Source organism: Salmo salar, chromosome 17 (assembly GCF_965601325.2).
Source record: "Salmo salar chromosome 17, fSalSal1, whole genome shotgun sequence".
NCBI lineage: Eukaryota > Metazoa > Chordata > Actinopteri > Salmoniformes > Salmonidae > Salmo > Salmo salar.
Window position 1 is genome coordinate 50,441,619 of NC_138307.1, and position 21,079 is coordinate 50,462,697.

General features: G+C 48.0%; 1 protein-coding gene across 3 annotated transcripts in view; it reads right to left on the bottom strand.

The window, feature by feature from the left end:
* Positions 1-21,079, bottom strand: part of LOC106576060 (putative adenosylhomocysteinase 3) — a 43,974-nt gene that overhangs the window by 8,873 nt on the left and 14,022 nt on the right. For 2 of the 3 annotated variants that reach the window (XM_014152909.3, XM_014152910.3), the window contains exons 2-11: positions 8,194-8,302; positions 6,062-6,205; positions 4,273-4,373; positions 3,938-4,040; positions 3,744-3,838; positions 3,533-3,639; positions 3,220-3,336; positions 3,030-3,093; positions 2,053-2,141; positions 1,885-1,955 (exon numbers count right to left, since the gene is read on the bottom strand). In XM_014152909.3, the coding sequence (XP_014008384.1) occupies positions 1,885-1,955; positions 2,053-2,141; positions 3,030-3,093; positions 3,220-3,336; positions 3,533-3,639; positions 3,744-3,838; positions 3,938-4,040; positions 4,273-4,373; positions 6,062-6,205; positions 8,194-8,302 (1,000 nt within the window). Of the gene's footprint in view, positions 1-1,884; positions 1,956-2,052; positions 2,142-3,029; positions 3,094-3,219; positions 3,337-3,532; positions 3,640-3,743; positions 3,839-3,937; positions 4,041-4,272; positions 4,374-6,061; positions 6,206-8,193; positions 8,303-9,844; positions 9,924-21,079 lie in introns of those variants that run through there. The other variant, XM_045699708.2, reaches the window with a different exon arrangement.

Below are 21,079 nucleotides of genomic sequence, written 5' to 3' on the forward strand. Positions count from 1 at the left end.
GGGGACATCATAAAACATACCATCAATATTACACTCATCATGTTCACTACTGTACACTGAAACGTCAGAGAAATTCATAAGTGGGCAGAGGAGAGAGGTGAACACTACCAATAACTCTTGCTGGGTCGATACATGCTGAATGATGTTTATATCACTTCAAAAAGGAATTATGTTGCTGTAAACGCTACACAAATGACGCTCGGAATAAATCTCCTGTACTAGATTTAATATATATATATAAAATAATTAAAAATAATACATTTTTAAAAAATCTACTCAAAATGCACCATAGTTCTCCACATGCACTCTCCACATAGACCTACTGTATGAATAAGTGTCTAAATTGCATTGCGTACCTCTAAGTAAGTCTGAGTGTGTGTGTGTGCACGTGCATGTCTGTGTGCACACACACATTCGCGTGAGTGATTAAGGTTGTCTGTCCTTTTTCAATTAACATTGATGAGAACTGCAGTTTGTCAATAGGCTTAATGCTTAATTGACTAGGGAGGTATGCAGGTTGTCGCTATGAACTCTTCACTCAATCTGAACGTGGAGCACTAAAGGACTGGCTACACGCATGGCTGCCAGGTCGGAGTGACTGAGACCACTTTGGTAATGTCTACACCAGTGGTCACCAACCTCTTCTGAGTCAAGATCACTTTCTGAGTCAAAATGCAAGCCAGTAATATTATTATTTTTAAATATGACTTCAAAATGTAAGCCTACGCAACATTAACCAATTAAAAACAGTTCTGTAGTAATGAGGTTTGTGGAGTAGGTTATAGGCCCAATATATTATCACCGCATATTGGCAATTCTTCAATTGCGCCCTGCTAATGTTGTTCTTCTCAGACCTTTTTGAAATGATATTTACAAATTGTAGGTGCATGGCCGAAGTGGTAATAGATCATTTGTTGTACTACTTGTTAGGAACAGAACTGGACTGATGGCCTGTATGCATCTGATGGTCAGTCTGAGGGGAGGGAGCAGCGGTGAGGCTGCCTCTCACCTGATTCACCGTCCCTCCTCTTTCCCTCCCCTGAGAAAAGGGGACTTCTGATGGTGCAACTCAAGTCGCACTGCATTATATCTGCCTCATGCACCAATTCATGTTGTTACTCCTATGACCAGAGAAAGTGAAATATTCCTCCATATTAAAAAAGACAAGCCGCTAATAACAACAACGCAAGCTTATCGGAACGCTTTGCTACTCATTTATTAAAGCTGCAGTGCTGGTTGTAGCGTGAGTGGAAGTAGGGAGAATGCCTAAGTGTTGACAGTGTCGAATAACAACTGAAAACATAGAGCTCTTTGCTGTATTGGTTGAGTCTCTCTCTAGTCATGTTTAAAAGTTTAGAAAGGTTTCTTTTTGCAGTCTATGGCTCCAGGAAACCGGGCCGTCACGGTGATCTGAGCCATCTGATTGCACCAATAGGCCTACCGCTGGCTATTTGATTTGCTCTCTGGGCCTTCCGGGTAGGCAGAGTTCTACTTTCAGACACATGAAATGGTTCAGAATGGGAACACTTTGCCTTCCAGTCACTAGGTCTGCTGAATCAAGTGCTCCCAACACCAACAGCTCAAAATTAAAAGTAGGAACGCAAGACTTTATCATAGTTTTTTTTACAGAAATGTTTGGTGACTAGGAATGCCTTGGAGATGGCGATGGACCGGTTGTTGACCACTGGTCAATACCCTACTACCTAGACACCCTCTAGGCTGCTGGGGGAGTGAGTGTGTGTGTGTGTGTGTGTGTGTGTGTGTATATAGAGTGGTGCAGGCTGAATCAGTCAAGCCTGGTTGGTAATTTTGACACCGTTTCCACTTATCTGTTCTAACGTGGCCATCTAGTGCTGACTGAGGGGACAAGGGAGAGGTGTTCACCTGTGCAGGTGATGACAATGTCCACTTGTCTGATCACTTCATTCAGCTTCACCAGTCTGAAGCCATCCATGCTGAACAGGGACGGGAAACAAACGCGTTACTTCCTCGTTCACCCTGCTGACATTGGCCGATCAGTTCATGTACCAGGCTCTGATTGGCTGAACTTACCAGGCCTGCAAGGCACAGATGGGGTCGATCTCTGTGACGTACACGATGGAGCCCATGGCCTTGAGAGCAGCACAGCAGCCCTTCCCCACCTATGGATACACAAATAAAAAACACACATTGGCATAGGACTGCTGGAGGCTCTACTATAGACTTGGATGGTAAATCGTTTCCTCTGGTGGTCCATTTTGATATAATAAGGTGCAGCATCCCATCCTGCATCCCACTGCTGGCTTTCCTCTGAAGCTAAGCAGGGTTGGTCCTGGTCGGTCCCTGGATGGGAGACCAGATGCTGCTGGAAGTGGTGCTGAAGGGCCAGTAGGATGCATTGGGGACATTTCCCTGTATAGGGACCCGTCTTCCGGATGGGCCGTTAAATGGGCGTCCTGACTCTCTGTGGTCACTTAACATCCCATGGCATTTATCGTGCTAACCCCGGTGTCCTGGATAAAATTCTCAATCTGGCCCTCATACCATCATGGCCACCTAATCATCCCCAGCTTCCGTTTGGCTTATTCATCCCGCCCTCCTCTCCCCGTAACTCTTCCCCAGGTCGTTGGTGTAAATGACAAGTGTACCATATACAGTAGGCTGGGAATTGCCAGGGACCTCATGATGCAACGTTATCACGATACTTCGGTGCTGATTCTATACGCATTACGATTTGATGTTCCAAACACATTGCTCACCAAATGTCTGCTGCAGAGAGACGAGAGAGCATGAGAAAGCTAGTTTTGATCAGTCAGGGAAATAAAAGTGCTGAAAACACATAGGCTCCATTTAAAACGGAGAAAAACAGCTGGGTTTGGTGCAGGTACAGCTAATGCTACCTACAGTAGCAAAAACATTATTGTATTATTATTTTAGCGATACTTGGGAGTCAAATATCAATCTAATATCGTCCACAAATAATATAGCGATATGCAACTATAGATGTTTTCCCCGCCATCACTAATACACAGCAGGTAAGATAGACTTACCTCTCCATATCCACACACCACCACCTGCTTTCCCCCAAACATTACATCAGTGGTCCTCTTCAGACTGGAGGGAGAGCAAAGAAACACAAATCACGAGCAGTTAGCATGACAAATGTTTAAGTCGTCCACAACAACGAAGTCATCTTCCTCCGCCTTTCTGCTTTGAACGGGCATGCCGGAGTTGTCCTACCCGTCCAGGATGGACTCCCTGCAGCAGTAGAGGTTGTCAAACTTCTGCTTGGTCACAGAGTCGTTGACATTCATGGCCGGGACACACAGCTTCCCCGCCTTGGACAGCTGGTACAACCTACACAGAGAGAAGCAACAAGAGGGGGGGCATCATTATAAAGCAGTAAAACCTGACATTAGCCGTTATGGCCACTAGATGGAGACATGACCATTGAAGATAGACCACCCACTTCGAAACAAAACCCTGATGAAGGGGAAGCTGTTTTCCTCAGTCTAGACATAATGAAGTTGCGTGTGAGCAGTGATCCACCCACCGGTGAACTCCAGTGACGCTCTCCTCCACGATGCCTTTGATCTTCTTGAACATGTTGGGGTATTTCTTATAGATCCAGTGGGTCAGGTCTCCGCCGTCATCCAGGATCTGGAACAGGGGACACAACTGATCGGGGTAAACCACGACGCCATTCACAACGCAACAAAGTCTGCTACTGAGAGACGGCGTTTGACGGGGGGACAGACACGTACCATGTTGGGCTGCCAGCCCTCCAGGTTGACACAGCGGTCGATGCACCACCAGAAGTCATCCTCCGACTCGCCCTTCCACGCGAACACAGAGAACCCTAAGAGAGAGAGAGAGAGAGAGATATGATGGGCACTGAGAGAGCCAGCGGTCGTGAAAGACAAAGACGCTCAAACGAAGAGGCCCGGTTCACACTCACCTCCCTCAGCCAGAGCCGCTGCCACCTCATTCTGAGTGGAGTAGATGTTACAGGCAGCCCACCTGCACTGAGCCCCCAGGGCAGTCAGTGTCTCCATCAACACCTGCAGGGACACACACGGACCAGACCGCGCGCTCAGTTAGGACACAGACAGAGGAGACGTTCGTGTTCAAAGCAAAGTCCTGCCGCTGAAAGAAGTGTAAAGCTGGCTTAAGACTAGTGACATTCAGTATGTCGGTGAGTCGTGGCTTTCTGAGCAGAACCGGCAGACTCGCAGTGGTCTGAGCGGTGGATGGTGGCGTGTATGTGTGTGTGTGTGTGTGTGTGTAACTCACGGCTGTCTGAGCTGTGATGTGGGTGCAGCCCACTACTTTGGCCCCAGCCAGCGGTTTCTCTCCCTGGGCTCTCTTCCTCAGGGCCATGAGAGCTGGCATCTCTGTGAGGAGGAGAGAAGACAACCGACAGGTTATTTTAGACCCAACGTTACAACAACATTACTACAAAACCATCAGTCCCGTTTCAAAAACTTAAAAGAAAAAAGGCATGCTTCTCTGTATAATCTTTAAAAATTTCAAATAATGGGTAATCAAAGTTATCTGGCCAACGTGCTTTGGGAACACTCCCAGATGGTGGAATATTTCCCCTCTGGTTTTCTGTTGCCCTGTCACCTAGACATTCAGAGCTAGCCGTGTGTGATAGGGCCTACCGAGCCAGGGCTGAGAGGTCAGCTGTATAGCAACTTCTAAAAGTTGAAAGTGTTGTAGCCCGCAGTAGAGACTGAGTTAGGGCTATCTGGGGTCAGCTGTACAGACAGAGTCGGAGCTATGCAGCTCTGGCTACGGTATGCCTGTAGTAACATAATTGGGAGCGATGTGAGGTCAGCTGTACAGACAGCGCTGGGGTTGTGTCTTGAGTAGTAAACAAGGCAATGTATGATCAGTAGTGCAGACACGTGGGACTGTGAGTGGCCAGCGGCGCAGTACAGACACGTAGGACTGTGAGTGGCCAGCGGCGCAGTACAGACACGTGGGACTGCTGAGTGGCCAGCGGGCGCAGTACAGACACGTGGGACTGTGAGTGGCCAGCGGCGCAGTACAGACAGGTGGGACTGTGAGTGGCCAGCGGCGCAGTACAGACACGTGGGACTGTGAGTGGCCAGCGGCGCAGTACAGACACGTGGGACTGTGAGTGGCCAGCGGCGCAGTACAGACACGTGGGACTGTGAGTGGCCAGCGGCGCAGTACAGACAGGTGGGACTGTGAGTGGCCAGCGGCGCAGTACAGACAGGTGGGACTGTGAGTGGCCAGCGGCGCAGTACAGACACGTGGGACTGTGAGTGGCCAGCGGCGCAGTACAGACACGTGGGACTGTGAGTGGCCAGCGGCGCAGTACAGACACGTGGGACTGTGAGTGGCCAGCGGCGCAGTACAGACACGTGGGACTGTGAGTGGCCAGCGGCGCAGTACAGACACGTGGGACTGTGAGTGGCCAGCGGCGCAGTACAGACACGTGGGACTGTGAGTGGCCAGCGGCGCAGTACAGACACGTGGGACTGTGAGTGGCCAGCGGCGCAGTACAGACACGTGGGACTGTGAGTGGCCAGCGGCGCAGTACAGACACGTGGGACTGTGAGTGGCCAGCGGCGCAGTACAGACACGTGGGACTGTGAGTGGCCAGCGGCGCAGTACAGACACGTGGGACTGTGAGTGGCCAGCGGCGCAGTACAGACACGTGGGACTGTGAGTGGCCAGCGGCGCAGTACAGACACGTGGGACTGTGAGTGGCCAGCGGCGCAGTACAGACACGTGGGACTGTGAGTGGCCAGTGGTGGGTCCTGTTGGGTTTCAGCAGAGGATGGAGTGTCCCATCACATTGTGCTTGATTGGGTATTAGTGGGAGAGGCAGGTGCCCCCCCCTGCTGTTTATCTCACAGGCTGGGAACCTACGGCCACTGAGCACACAGCCCTGGAGGAGATGGGCTGTCAGCATGGCACACACACACACACACACACACACACAGAGGCACAATCACACACGCAATCACACAATCAGAGAACCACAGTCTCTCTCGCTCGGTCTCTCACACACTTGTACGCACACACCTCGTCCCTAGCCCTAACCCACCTTGCTCCGCGATCTCGATCTCCCTGCGCCCGAAGTCGGCCTGCTTGATGTTCTTGATGCAGAAGTCTCCGTTGCCCTTGGAGTTCTTCTGCTGCTTGTCCCGAGGAGAGGTCTCGTCGTCAGAGCTGTCCGTGTACGACGCAGCTAAAAGAGAGAGCGGGGCAGAGAGAGGGGTCAGAGGACAGGACTCGCGCGCACGCAACAACACGTCTACGCACACTCAACAGCAGCACACGAGCTGCACGCACACACCCACACATTATAATGCACATTCAACATGTCCTTAGGATATAGACGTTAAACTAACAACATACGTGACAGGACTACACACTAGTCCACAATCTTCTCTGACGTCCAAAACAACTGCACAGCTCACATTATGAGCTCTATCTAGGGACTGAGCCCCGGGGCAGAATACACCTGCACAGCATGGGCGTCTACATACTAGGTTCGGTTTGATCCTAGCAGAACTTGGCTAGGTGAAGTGAACATCTGTGCCTCGCATACTCCCTTAAAAAGACCTTGGCTTGAAAAACAAGAAAAAAAGCGGCAATGGTACCGTTTGTCCATCTTGAGATGCCATAGCCAGTGTACACTTCCTCAAAATAGTCTGAATTAGTCTAAGATAATTCAAGAAATCTGTCATTATTTTTGACGTTTTCGCCGAGGAGATCTTAGTCACGCAATTTGACATTAACTTTTGGTTAGATGCAGTATTTCTCAAGTGAACAAAATGTGCATGAAAACGAGTCGTATCTCGTCGAATGCCAACAAACACTTAATTGAAGAATCCCTACTGTTGACCAATCACCGACGAAGGGCCGTAGACGTCGGCTACCGAACGTCAGCGTGATTCGAGAAAGAAATCTGTGCACGAACAACCGAAAAGAAGAAAAAAAACAACGCTGAAGACCAATACAAAACAAAATGTCATAATATATCTACAAACTGTTTCGGATGGGAAGCATGTGGACGCCTTAAGCCGAATTACAGCTCTCCCACAGTGTGTGTGTGCTGAAGGTCCAGGGCTGGGACAATGAGGCTGGGACAGAGAGCACGTGAGAGAGAGAGAGAAAGAGAGGAACATTTTAAAAAAAGAGAGAGAGAAGGGTCAGTGGGGACAGTCAGGACTCTGGCTCTGTTCACTCTTTCGTTCTGTGGGAAGAATTATAGCAACCACAGAGCTGAGGACTACAGTACAGGGGACCAGGGAAGAGAGGGAGAGAGGAAGAGAGAAAGGGTTGAGAGTGGGGGGACAGAATGCAATGAGGTACAGTGAGAGGACAAAGAAGAAAGGAAGGAGAGAGGACTTTTGAGGCATTTGGGTGAAGCGGCCGGTGAGTGTCTGTACGTGACATTCAAAAAGACGAGAGACAGCCAGGTAGGCTGAGAGTGACATCTCTTCACAAGTGGAAGAATGAGAGGCCACAGTCACACCAGGGACGTGGCATTTCACACTTCTCTCCTGACAAACATGTCTCCCTACCAGATTAACTCTGGTTGTAAAGCAAGGGTCACACCCTTTTTATGACACGTGGGACTGACAGGCCCCTCATCCTACTACAGAGCCATTCCCAACGCTTCAGTGGAAATGTCACCTCTCCTCTCTCCCTCCCCTTTTTTCTCCCCCCCTCTTGAAAAGGGGCATCTAGGAGCCCTGGGAACAACCAGGAGTGGGACAACCAGGTGACCAGGACAACTAGTATAGTAAAAACATTGCCTCTCCTCTACCTTTCTCTCCCCCTCCCCTCTTTTATGGACCCCCAACCTTAAAAATAAAAATTGGCTTACACTGGCCCCCAAAAAATACTGATCTCAAATTTTCACAAGGACATTGGTGGTGTGTGTGTGTGTGTCTGCAAGGTATTATTGACTGGAACACAGTGTTAGAAACTAGAGAGAACACTAGCAGCTCTCTGTGGCCTGTATCGTCTCCTCTTAATCCAGTTTTACGTGACAGAGAACAGTCCTGCTCCCTACCTGTCTGGGAATAGACTCTTACCGTGTGATACTGGACACCGTACCTGGGCTGTGATTTGAGTTAGGCACAGGGGGTGTGGGGGCTTGTGAGTGTGTCAGATGTGTGTGTGTGTGTGTGTGTGTGTGTGTGTGTGTGTGTGTATTCTCGGTACCTGAGCCGTAGCTGTCTGTGGAGGACTGGGAGATGGATCGGGACAGAGAGCGGCGGCCGATCTTGGTGGGACGTTTGTTGAACTCTTGTTTCTGGTCCGCAAACTGGATCTGCTGGCAGAGAGGGAGGAATGAGACCACAATGTCCAACCTCCAACACCCAGTCCAAAACAAAAACTCCTTCCCTGATTAAGACTTTTCCCTCGTTGGCCCCTTGTACATCTTAAAAGGAAGTAGCAGATGGGTATATCCTAAGCAATGAGAGAACCGTAGCCCTCAAGGCTATGTAGAGTTTCCACCATTTATCCACATCAGGTTCTGTAAGATCTATAAGGGGTGTGGGGGCATCAAGTGTCCACGGGTTAGGGGCTAGTGATTGATTTTGCACAACAGTTCATCCCTAAGGTCTGAATTGAGCCTAGTCAGCTCAGCACGAGACTCTATTTACAGTGAACAACCACTGGTTAAAAAAAATAAAAAAATCTCGATTTATCTGCAGTAGCATTATGTAAGACCTACATGGCCAGAGCCAGCTTTGGTTAGGATGGAATACGCTGCTGGTAATATTGATGGATTACTTACTGGTGCCATATAACAGGCAACAAGGACACAACGGAAAAATCGAATAAAATGTGACCGTGATAAAACGGTATGTAGAAGGTATGAATCTCCGTGGCGTAGAGCGGTATTGTTTAATGATTATTTGAACGTTCTACAAATCTGTTCAAATCACTACAAATATGAGCCCGGGGGATTTCACAGATAAAAATAGGATTTTTGCAGCACCAAAATCACTGAAAATCTTAACTACATTAACAGATTTTTTCCCCCTTTAATCCTATCCGGTTTTCCAACCACCTGGACTACACTGCACTGTGTGCAAACGCTCCGCTTCTCATTCGGAGTGCAAAACAAAAGCGTAAACAGTCGAATGAGCGTGTGCACGCACAAACGCTGACACAGGACACAGTCACGCAGGAAATAAGCCCACAGAGTGTCTGACGCATACCCAGAGTACGAGATGCGTCTGTTCACCTCTCGATACAGGAACTACGGCGTGACTACTGAAAGAGAGCGGGAGAGGGAGTGACTCATGGTTGTGCAATCTGAATTTCACACCACCAACCAGACAGATTGATTGAGTCACAGGGTAGACAAAGGTCTTGCATACTTACGATAGCGAGTCATTCCCCCCCCCCCCCCCCCCCCCAAAGTATCCACTTGGTTCCCTCATCATGGCTTCCTTCCCCTTCACTCAGAGGGAGAAGCATGGCTGGTGGTAATGCTTTTTAATTGGATCCCCATTAGCTGTTGCAGAAGCAGCAGATACTCTTCCTGGGGTCCACACGTGGCATTTATTCCACTCGCATTTCAACCATGCAGGGTACTGACCAAATGTATATACACAGTCCTCAATCATCTCTCTCTCTCTCTTTCCTTCTCCCTTACACACCCACAATGCAGTGCTCGGACACAAGTCTGCGTCTGCCAACCAAATAAATGCAGAACAAGTGGGAAAAGTCACTGGCAAGGAGGCCCAAGACAATGAGATCCACAAACGCCTGTTCACATATGTAGATTGAATTTCATTCATCTTCTACCGAAGCCTGTCAAGTCCCAACCTAATCCATCCTCCTCCTCCTCCAGTCTTACCTTTCTCCTACTGGGTTCACCTCCACTGTCGTCATCCTTCTTCTTCGACAACATGACTCGGACTGCTGTGAGGTGAGAAACTGTGTTTGGACTAGAGGGGGTGGGTCTGGAAAACTAGCAGTTGTGGGCATGGTCCATTTATACCCTCTCTTTACCCAGGCTGCTTTACCCCCGATCCAGCCCTAACTGGTCCGGACTGTCACCCATGTGCTGTGCCTCAGAAACAATGCAGAATTGTTCCCTACTTTTGTTTTTCCCCTCTCCTCTCTCTCTCTCTCTACTTGTTTAATTGTTAATTGTTCACAGGCTGGATTGGATTGGGGCTTCTTTATCAGGGCCAACAACTGTGTGACCCTGAATGGCTCTTGGCTGGGGGACTATTGAGGTCATCCACAGTAGACCGGTGGACGCAGGGAGAAATGGTAGGAAGGAGGATTGCAGAGCTGTATTTTGAGGCGGTGTTACCTCAGAATCAGGGGGATCAGGACAGTGGGTTCTGCCAAGGAGAGACCCTGGGCTGCCACCACTGGGACAGACAATAGAGACTTTGTGTAAGTGATTAGGCCCATTTTGTTTGTGTGAGACCAAGGCTGCTGAACTAGAAAATATTGTAGACTAGAAGAAATACAGGATCTCTATGGTGGCAGTTTACAACAAACAATGCCCACTTGCCCAGCAGTGAGAGATCACATAACATCAAAGGTTTGGCTTCATTTCTTACAAAACATTTTAATCTGTTACATGTTTTAATCAAAGTTCAAACCAAAAGGTCAACGAGGGGCATCAGGAAACTGATTTCAAACTTGGCCATCCGACTTGCTCCTTACGCCAGATCGTCATGCTAGGGTGTGACGGAAACGGACTGCTTGGACATCCGACTTGGTCCTTACGCCAGATCGTCATGCTAGGGTGTGACGGAAACGGACTGCTTGGACATCCGACTTGGTCCTTATGCCAGATCGTCATGCTAGCGTGTGACGGAAACGGACTGCTTGGACATCCGACTTGGTCCTTATGCCAGATCGTCATGCTAGCGTGTGACGGAAACGGACTGCTTGGACATGTGCCTCCTGATCTTATGAGTGTCCGGAGCAAACTTCTCTGTGACAGTCGCACACACACACACACACACACACACACACACACACACAAAACCATGACATCTGGGTCTAAGAGGTTTCATAGGGCAGGAGGAGATGACCCAGGGTCAGTAAACAAGACATTGAGCCAACAGTCTTAATCAAGGATTTAGACCTGTGCAATCAGACACACTGGCTGACTGATGACACATTGCAGGAGAGCTAACTGTGTTGGTTATCAATAGGAGATAGAATGCCAAAGAACGAAGAACGCGGCAATTGATCATTTCCATTTCGCAATGTGTGTTAGACTAGGTCAGCACCAGAATAAAAAGGGAGGCTGACATGCATGATCACTGTTAGTACATTCAATGAATGCATGAGCAACCACAGGATTATGAATGAGTTCCATTCAGAATGCTGACATCCAGCCACCACTACATTGAGGAGACTGTTGTTACTGCAGAGAATTTGAATGGATGTTACGCTACTCAAATTTGTTTCCTCAAATGACCATGTCGCTCTAAAAGCCTATTCGTGCTTGATCCGAAAATGTGGTTGGCGGCTTCGTACGGAGGGTGTGATGTAATTGCGGAGCCTCCGGATGCACGCAGAGGCCAAATCAATCTCCTTACCGCGTCGCCGCACGCCTCTCAAATGTTGTAGCAACGCCGAGGGCTTCGTATAGCTCCGCATTGACATGATTGGTTGATGGTAGGTGAGCGCGGTACGCCCTGTGTGAACACAAACTCACTTCCTTGGCAACTACCTCCACAATAGCTCTGCTCTGCTCCCCTAAGCACAAGAAGTACGAAAGCCCTGACGTCTGCGGAGGCTGCGGCGCAGTAAACTTCAGACGACGGCTTGACCACGCAGAGCCTTTACAGGCAGGCCTGCGTGCACAGTGCTCACAGCTGCATGCATAGCATTAGCTAACATGTGAGTGAGATATGGTTATGCAAGAAGAACAGGGAGGGAGGACCACAGACTGCTAGCAGTGTACAGGGTAAACTGCCTGCCCTACAGCAGCATTCTGGCCCTGCACTAGGATTACCTAACCTGGTTAAACCAGACTGAACGCTGTGCCCACCATTGTAGTGAACAGGAGAACGCAGCGAAAACAGTTCGGATGCCAGGCTAAGGATTATCAGCAGAGCATGATGAATGAACTACCCTTCTAGAAAACTGGTTAGCCTACATTTCCTGCGGAACAGTAACACACACGGATCACAGAGCAGAGGGTGGAGATGTTTAAACAGATTACAGGAAAATATTATTGACTGTAGTCAGGAAGACCATTCATCTTGATCACTGACAAGAGAGCAACCATGTGGATCTCTCTCCAATGCGGCTAAGGCAATGCCTCGTAGCCAGGCCTAATTGTCCATATTAGTGCATGAAATGGACACATCGGATGAATCCTTTTCTATACCACCAGTAACGACTGAAGTCGGATTGGGCTGGGCCAATCCCGCATCCCGGGATGAGACAGGGCAGAGATCAAAGCCTTGTGGCGCACCACCAATGCTGCATAGTAGTGAATACTGGCCTTCTCTGTCCCTGCATCCTACTGCAGTCTGCATTAACGGTATTAACCTTGCAGCACTGCACAGCACATAATACATACATTATGCATGTTCAGTGATTGCAAGGCTAATGAGATGTAAATAATAGATGCTAACCCAACACTGCTGAACAGAGCCCACTGTCACCTCTCAATGGAGCTGGGCATGGCTAGTTGACTGTAGCCTTGAGAGGAACCAGGTCAATGTTGGCCAGCCAGCCAGGCAGAATCACAGGCACACCCATGGCCCAAACAACCATCCCGTGCCACATTTACAGTGTCTGGGAGGACAGGTGGCAGGTGCCCCCTCAGCCCAGACAGAGGTATCTGCAGTGGCAAGGTCGCGTCACCAGGTGGCAGTGTATTCGCTTGGCAAGGCGGGCTTTTGGTAGTTGTGTAACATGACTGACTGGCCAAGACCACCAAAGGTGAGCTCTCATTATGCAATAAGGCCCGAGGAAGTGTGCTATATGGCTACGGGCTGTTCTTACGCATGAAGCAACGCGGAGTGCCTGGATACAGCCCTTAGCCGGGGTATATTGGCCATATACGACAAACCCCCAAGGTGCCTTATTGCTATTATAAACTGGTTACCAACGTAATTAGAACAGGAAAAATACATCTGTTTTCATACCCATGGTATACGGTCTGATATACCACGGCTTTCAGCCAATAAGCATTCAGGACTGGAACCACCCTCTTTATAATTGTGGTTAATTGTGCTCTAGTCATATGTATGTACTAGAGAATAATAATAATAATAATTATTATTATTATTATTATTATTATTCTCTAGTACATACATATGACTAGAGCACAATTAACCACAATTATAAAGAGGGTGGTTCCAGTCCTGAATGCTTATTGGCTGAAAGCCGTGGTATATCAGACCGTATACCATGGGTATGAAAACAGATGTATTTTTCCTGTTCTAATTACGTTGGTATATATATATATATATATATTCATACCTCGCTCAAAGTAGCTTAGGTCACTTGTTTTACCCATTCTAACATTCAATCGAACAGTAACTGAATGCCTCGATGCCTGTTTTATATAGCAAGCTATGGCCATGTGACTGTCTGTAGGAGCGAACCATTTTCGTGAATGGTGTACCTAATAAATTGAGTCTATATTAACTCATATTACTATAGCAGGTATACTGAGGCCGGCATGTGTGTTGCTCCAGGCCCAGCCTCACTAGGGTCGGCTGCAGGGTAAGCTGTTCCAGGGCGAAGCCACGGAGCGGAGTGATACCCACTGAGCAACCAGTCACCATGGGGTCAAATTTCTGGAAAGAGTTCCAGGAGAACAGCGAGAAGAGGGGCTTCAAACAGCACAAAGCAATAGGCTACAGTCCTGAGGAAAACAAACGGGCACAGATGTGATCAGATCTGATACTGTGGAATCGCACCAGGCAGAGTCCATGGTTCAACAGAGAGAATGAAAACAAGACAGGGAGGGAGGTGCCGGAGACACACGGGACCAGTACAGGCCTGGGTGGATGATACTGGGTGAGTTGGAGGACTATGAGATGTGAGACACATGGGACCAGTACAGGCCTGGGTGGATGATACTGGGTGAGTTGGAGGACTATGAGATGTGAGACACATGGGACCAGTACAGGCCTGGGTGGATGATACTGGGTGAGTTGGAGGACTATGAGATGTGAGACACATGGGACCAGTACAGGCCTGGGTGGATGATACTGGGTGAGTTGGAGGACTATGAGAGAGGGAGAGGGAGCATGTGACAGAACGAGGAAGAATGAAGGCCAGACAGGAAGAGGAATGAACCGTTTGAGGGGGGAGGGAAAGGAGGTGAGTGAGAAAGTGAAAAAGAAAAGAAATAGGGGAGGTAGAGAAAGAGTGAGTCCAAGATAAATGTACTATAAGGATACGTATTACGACACCAGCCTGTTGAAACACTGTATATGCAGTTGGAGGATGTGTGTGAGAGGCGTTTGAACTCTGGGCACTCTTTCGACTGCCAACACTAGCTACAGACTGTGCTCTACTCTGGCTGGAGGGCTCATAGCTGGATGGGGAGAAGAGGAGTCTCAGGCATGACTGCACATCAGCTGGATCAGACCAGGAAAGAGAGACACAAACCCCTTGAAGCAATAAAGGGAGGCCAGGACATGTTGAGGGGAAATATTTGCACAATGTTAAGAAATGCCTTGTATTGACACATTCATTGATTTGTTTTTCCACTATTGAATTGGTGCCTCTAGAGCAATTCAACAGGGCTGATTGAGTACCTTTTCACTGGTTTCTATGACCGTGTTTTGCTTTTTGTGTATTGATGTGTGTATTGTTGGGTACAGTGTATATTGATGTGAAAGCATGACTCCCTGTCAAAAAAAACCCTACACATTCTGTTTCTGGTTCCCACCAATACCTGGGTATTATCTATAGACAATTCTTTAGCTACAATTTAGGTTAGCCTACCTTGTCTTTACTACACATTGCGTCATCCCCTTTTCATTAAAGAAAATGTTTTTCCTCAACACAGGAAGGAGACGCAAAATACTGTTTGACCAAATCCCCAGACTATCCCGCCTGCGTGTGGAATCGCTCTGCCTCCGTTCTCTCGCTCTCCTCTTTCCCAGTCCACAGACTTTCCTCATGGCGTCTTCTCCACTCCACAACGAAGGACTGTATTCAGTGGGCAAACACTAGTCCGACTAAGTTCACTTCCAGTCTCCTTTACTCATCCACAACCAGAACTAACTATGCATTCAGAGAGGTACCACAAAACAATGCACCCAGAAGCACTGATATCAATAATGCACTGATCATTTTGGGCGGATGACAATGATAAGCCTGCATGTGGAGCCCACACTGGCATGACACGCAATATGATTGAGTCAGTACAACGTGATGCCCTGAAGGAAGTTTGAACACTGAGGAGCAGGCCGTAGTAACAGGAGCATGGGAACTAGCCTACCCCACATTGGCAGACATGAGATGGGCTGGCTGCTCACTGCTTAGACACTGATCTGCAGAGTGTGTTGGGGCCTGGAGTTTGATAAATGAACAGATTAATTCACATCGCTTTTCAAAACACTTTTGAGAAGAGGTGCCTACAATGTAATGATTGACTGCATGACAACTCGGTCCACTGAAACGGACCAGATCCGAAGATGCTGTCATTTAGCCATTATTGAGGGAGTGAGGCATTTAAAATATATATCTCCCAACATCGGGTACACGTCTTTGAGGAGAGATGACATGGATTGCTCGTCCTCTATGACATGGCACAGCCAGGACAGTCAGGCCTTGGGCCATGCCAACAGGAACAGACAGGACAGGCCATTCCTCAGAGTCCTTATCCTCTCAGAGAGCTCACAGATCAGTTTGTTACAGCAGAGGAACATTCATGGAAGATACAGTAGAGGGGAGTTAGAGAGAGACAGAGAGAAGGCTTATTGTCTTTGATTCCAGGGGAGGGAGGATTCCCTGTGTGTGTGTGTGTGTGTTAACTGATCCTTGCATGTGAAGTGTGCATACTCCATTGTGACCCTTGAGCTGTCCTGTGTGTGTGCACTAAGCAGTAGCGACAGGGGTTGGAGCCTGGACTGCTACAATGTGGTTGGTGGGGGAATGGTTGCTTCAACAAATAAACCAGACCCAGTCTTAACTGGGCTATAAGAGGAAGTGTGTGATTGAGCTGTGCTTTGGTTTTAAAGAGATCCCAAATCGGTCTTTAGGACATGGGTTAACCTAGATCTTTAGTGCGTGTAGAATCAGACTGCGAAAGGTAACGAAGGGTGAGATAATTAGGCCTACTGAGAAGAGATTGTCGACACCATAAGTCTCTCTGGCACAGTTGAGGAGAGTCTTGGCAGGGTGGGCTGAGGACAGCCTGGCATGAGTGTCCCATTGTTCTCATCAGAACAGTCTTCAAACATTTCAGCCAATCTGCCTCTTACTGCCCATTTTAGCTGATACTGGTCAAAACTAACCATGATGCTACATTCCCCAGGAATTTACCCATTTACTACAAGTTACTGAGTTTCCTTCAAGATGAACATCTCACCAACTTACTGCTGCAGACTCCTTCGGAGTCTTATCGGCGGTGGGTGTTGTAGTTAGAGAACCTTTGAAACCGAGAACCACAGCACAAACCTGATCAAAATAGGCTGCCTAAACTCATTCCGGAAACTTCTGTTTTCTTCCTCGAAGTTCTGCCAGCTGCTGAATCCCACGTACAATGTGCGTATCCAACAAGTCTGATGATCCAGTCATGACACTGGCCTGACACCCTGGCTTGAGGACGTGAGATCCTGCACATTGTTTTTCTGAACGATGCCTACTATTCAAAAAGGTTTAAATGGAGATGGGAAGGACACGGGGACAAGCTCCACCATGTTCACAGGAAAATATAGCTTCAGGCTTTCATTGAAGGGTCATACAGTACACCTCCATCGGTACTTGAGTTGAAATGATGCCCTTATGATGAGCAGAGTTGTGCATACTCTCTGCACGCTCCACTTTTCCACAGATTCTCACAAATCTGCAAAGTTAAAAGTTACCCTGGTTAGTCTCCATTAGAATTTTGTTTCAAGAGACCCATGGTTCACGAAACCTACCATTGTCATCCACCCACTAAGTCAGTCAGTGCAAAAGTGACATGCAAACTGTTGCAAGCTTGTCAGTAGTCACCCAGAGGAACGATGGAAGTGTCTCTATAGGGGAACAACTACAGGCTGTTAATCCTCTCAGACCTCACTCCGACTCTCCTCACAGGGGGAGTTGGCTACCCTCTCAGACCTCACTCCGACTCTCCTCACTGGGGGAGTTGGCTACCCTCTCAGACCTCACTCCGACCTCTCTCTGACTCTCCTCACAGGGGGAGCTGGCTACCCACAGGCAAACAAGTTCTTGGAACAGACCGTCCAGGAGTCAGATGCTTTGCTGTTTGCCGAGATAAAAAATAAAAAAAATAAAAAAACATTTAAAAAAAAATAGGTCACTGACACATGGTGGTGGCAGCCTTCGACAGCACAGAGATTGAAGGTCCATTTTATGAATTCCGGTTCTAAATGCTTAACAAAAACAAATGGACTGGCGAAAGATCAGGGTCAGGGATATAAAATGGAGAAAAGATTACTGATGGTCAGAAAATCCTGATTGTTCAGAGAGAAAAAAAAAAGCACATCTCATGTGTCGACTGCAGCGGTGAGGTCTGACAGTAATGAACTTTATGACTCCAATTATAACAGACACACTCCACTTTGTGTCAACATCTCATGTTTCCCTCCGCCACGCCATATCACTGGCAAGACAGGGCAGGCACCAAACCAATCACTGGCTGGCAACATTTGTGACAGCGAGGTTAATGTTTGTCAGCAAACAGGGGAAACGGAGGAACAGGGCACCACAGACTACTCCATAGAGACCTGGTATTGAATAGCCTATTCAGCGATCCTGAAAAGACAACGTCCTAGAAACTAGTCTAGGCTGAACGGGACAAGAGCAGAGCACAGGCCATGTCAACAACTTAGTCTCCCGACCGGAGTCCTTTTTAGGAGTGTAGTTGAGGGAGAAACAAAGCTCCCCTCTGGGACCAGCTGGCCAGGGTGACAGGGCAGAGAACACCCACACACTGCCTGCTCCCCCTCCTCTCAGGGAGGGGAACACACTGCTTACCCCTTACAAGAGGAAGTTCTTAGAATGTGACACTGTTCTAACAATATGGATCTCCAATGGGTAATAAGAGCGGGGTAAGCAGCAACTACTCACAGACCGCTGAGTGGAGAAACACGTCCTATATTGAATTTTTATTTTAGTCACAATAATAAGTTGAGGCTCAAGGATACTGCTTACCCAAAGTGCTTTGTGTTTCCACTTACGTCATTCCCTGGTGCTTACCTAAAAGCCGCAGCACTCCTTCGCGCTACAGGACCTTCAGAGCAATTGAAGAGGCTGTTCTTGGAGCTCGCCCACTAACACGGCCTCATATACACTCATTCACACACTCCTTTCCCTCATTCACACACTCCTTTCCCTCATTCACTCGCGTCCGCCAGCCACGTCTCGCCTAACACAACAGACGAGCGAGAGGACAGGCCACGCAGCAGTCTACCCATTTTATCCAGCATCCCCAGCCCTGCTGTCGTGGAACAGCACTCCATTAGAGGACGACTGGATCAAAACAGACCCAGATAATGCAGGACAAAGTGGTCCCTGATTATACTGAGACGAGATACAAATGACAACAACAAAAAAGGTACATGGTGTGCTATTTAGAGAGACTAAATGTGGGGCTGAGTGAATAGATTTGTTACCAACAGAAATATCAAAGCATAGTAGGCCTAGCTCTGAAAATAAATGTTTTGAGTGGAAAATCCTCACAAGAAAACAAGATATGCTTGCAGCTACAAAATGAAACAGTGCATCTTTTGATTGTCATTTGTACTTTATTTTACCTTTAAAATATGGATCTCACTTCAAATAAAAAAATACTAAAATACATTGCTTACTACAATTGACATTTGCAGGCCTAACACTATTTAGACTTTGGATTGGGGGTGGGTGGGTGGGTGGGGGGGGGTTGAGTTGAGGGTTCAGGGAAGACCCAACCGAGTGTCTACTAGGGGCTAATTCTGGCGTTTGGGACAGCTGGTCAGGAGGGTCGTTTGGGACAGCTGGTCAGGAGGGTCTGGTTTTCTGCACTTATCAGCATATCAGACACCCACACAGTTAATCATTCTATTTCTTCTGTGAGCAGGACAGACAGACAGACACTGACTGGGACAGTGAGAAAAATAAAAGTTAAACGTTGAAATCCGGACAGACAGCCAGAGGCTCACCCTGCTCAGCTACCATTTAGGGACAGCCAGCACGGCCAGGCAGGACCCAGGGTCGGAATCAGCGTGGGCTGGATTGCCCTGAGTATTCCTGGACACTAAAACCCCCTTTACCCTGAGAGAGCCACCATCTTCTTCTCCCCACCCACTCCTCAAAGATCCAATAGAAGAAACCCACACAATGACCATGCCATACGACCCCAAATGGAAACAGACCACACATTCACAAGATTGGAACAGAGACAAGTGTTATATTAACAGTATCTTTGGGGTCCTAAAATGGTGGGAGACTTCTCTGGCCTCCACACCATTGAACGTAGGGGGTTTGTCCACGGCTAGGCAGATGAGTATACGAGATGGATAAGCCGATAAATGTACTGGTGCTGCAGTGCCAGACTAAGTTCACTCTGATTTCTGAAGCAGAGCTGCTCGAATTCTCCATGCCAATGTCAACTTGGTTTGCGCTGCTGCTTGGGCTGTGTGTGAGCAGAGCAGCACAGTTGGAAATGGATGCCTGCAGTTTTGACCTCGAGGCCATTTTCAAAGCAGGACGATGAGTTAAAAGGCTTTCGTGTCCTTCCTCCGCATTTCATGACGTAGGTTCCGGGGGGGATTTTTTTTTTTTTTAAATCACTGGCCACATTTCATCCATTCACCAAACTCTGAGCAATAATCCATTGGATGAATGGTGGAAAACGAGAGATCCAACAGGATCATCCCCGTCAATGACAGATAAGAAGAGGGTAGTGTATGCACACTGAACCATGCGCACAACAGTGATGATGCAGAGAGAACTCTCCAAAAGAGGACTGCTCCATCCAATCGCTGCTCGGAAGTGTCTCGCGCGCTCTTCCAATGGCTGCTGAGGAGGCTGGCTACGTGAGTTAGAGGAGAGGAGAGTGCAGCGCCGCATGGCTGCCCTCGGGGGTGTGACGTAAGAAAAACAAAGCGGTGCCCAGCTGATTTATACTCACAGACAAGTGTTCCCATAAATAAGAGACAATTGAGGCACACATTCAGAAATACATCCGTTAGCACATAAAGCACAGAAAACTGCTCCATCACCAGCAGTTGGCTTCTCTTCACCCATTTCAACATGTAGCCATGAGAATGGACTCGGTGACACTGAAAAGAAGCATCTAAGTCACTGTAAAACCAAGCAGGGAAAGCCAAGGCAGGGATTAAGCGTGGCTACCTGCTACCTACCTGCACATTCAGGAGAAGATATATATTTGAGTCAGACTCGATCACTGCAAAAGGGGGCTTTCCCCATAGCCGCACGCATATCGCCAACGCTCTAAGCGCGGCAGCTGAAAAGTCTATCAATTGATATAAGATAATACAAAACATCATGAGAACAATGTTCCAACTCAACTGTTGGAGGGTCTGTGTCACTTAGACAAAAGGTCACTGTCCCAATCCCTCAGGGTCGTTTTGAGAATCCGATCAGTCTAACCAAACATCCATTGACAGCGACACCACCAACCAATCTCAGTGACTATTGATAATGGGATCTAGTGCTCTTCAATAATTTCCCTGGTCAGAGAAACACAATCAATATACTAGATTGCCCCATTCCCCAAATCCCAGCCACACACTCATTGATGTTGCCTCTGCCTCCATTAGCTGAGTGTCTATAAATGCAGCAGGATTAATACTGCAGCAGTTCTGCCATTTATGTTTTTTTTTGTGAATAAAGCTTTAAAAGAACAATACTCAAGGTCTAGGGGTCAGTGACATTTGCAGAAAAAGTAACAGACGGCTAGGCCTGTATCTAG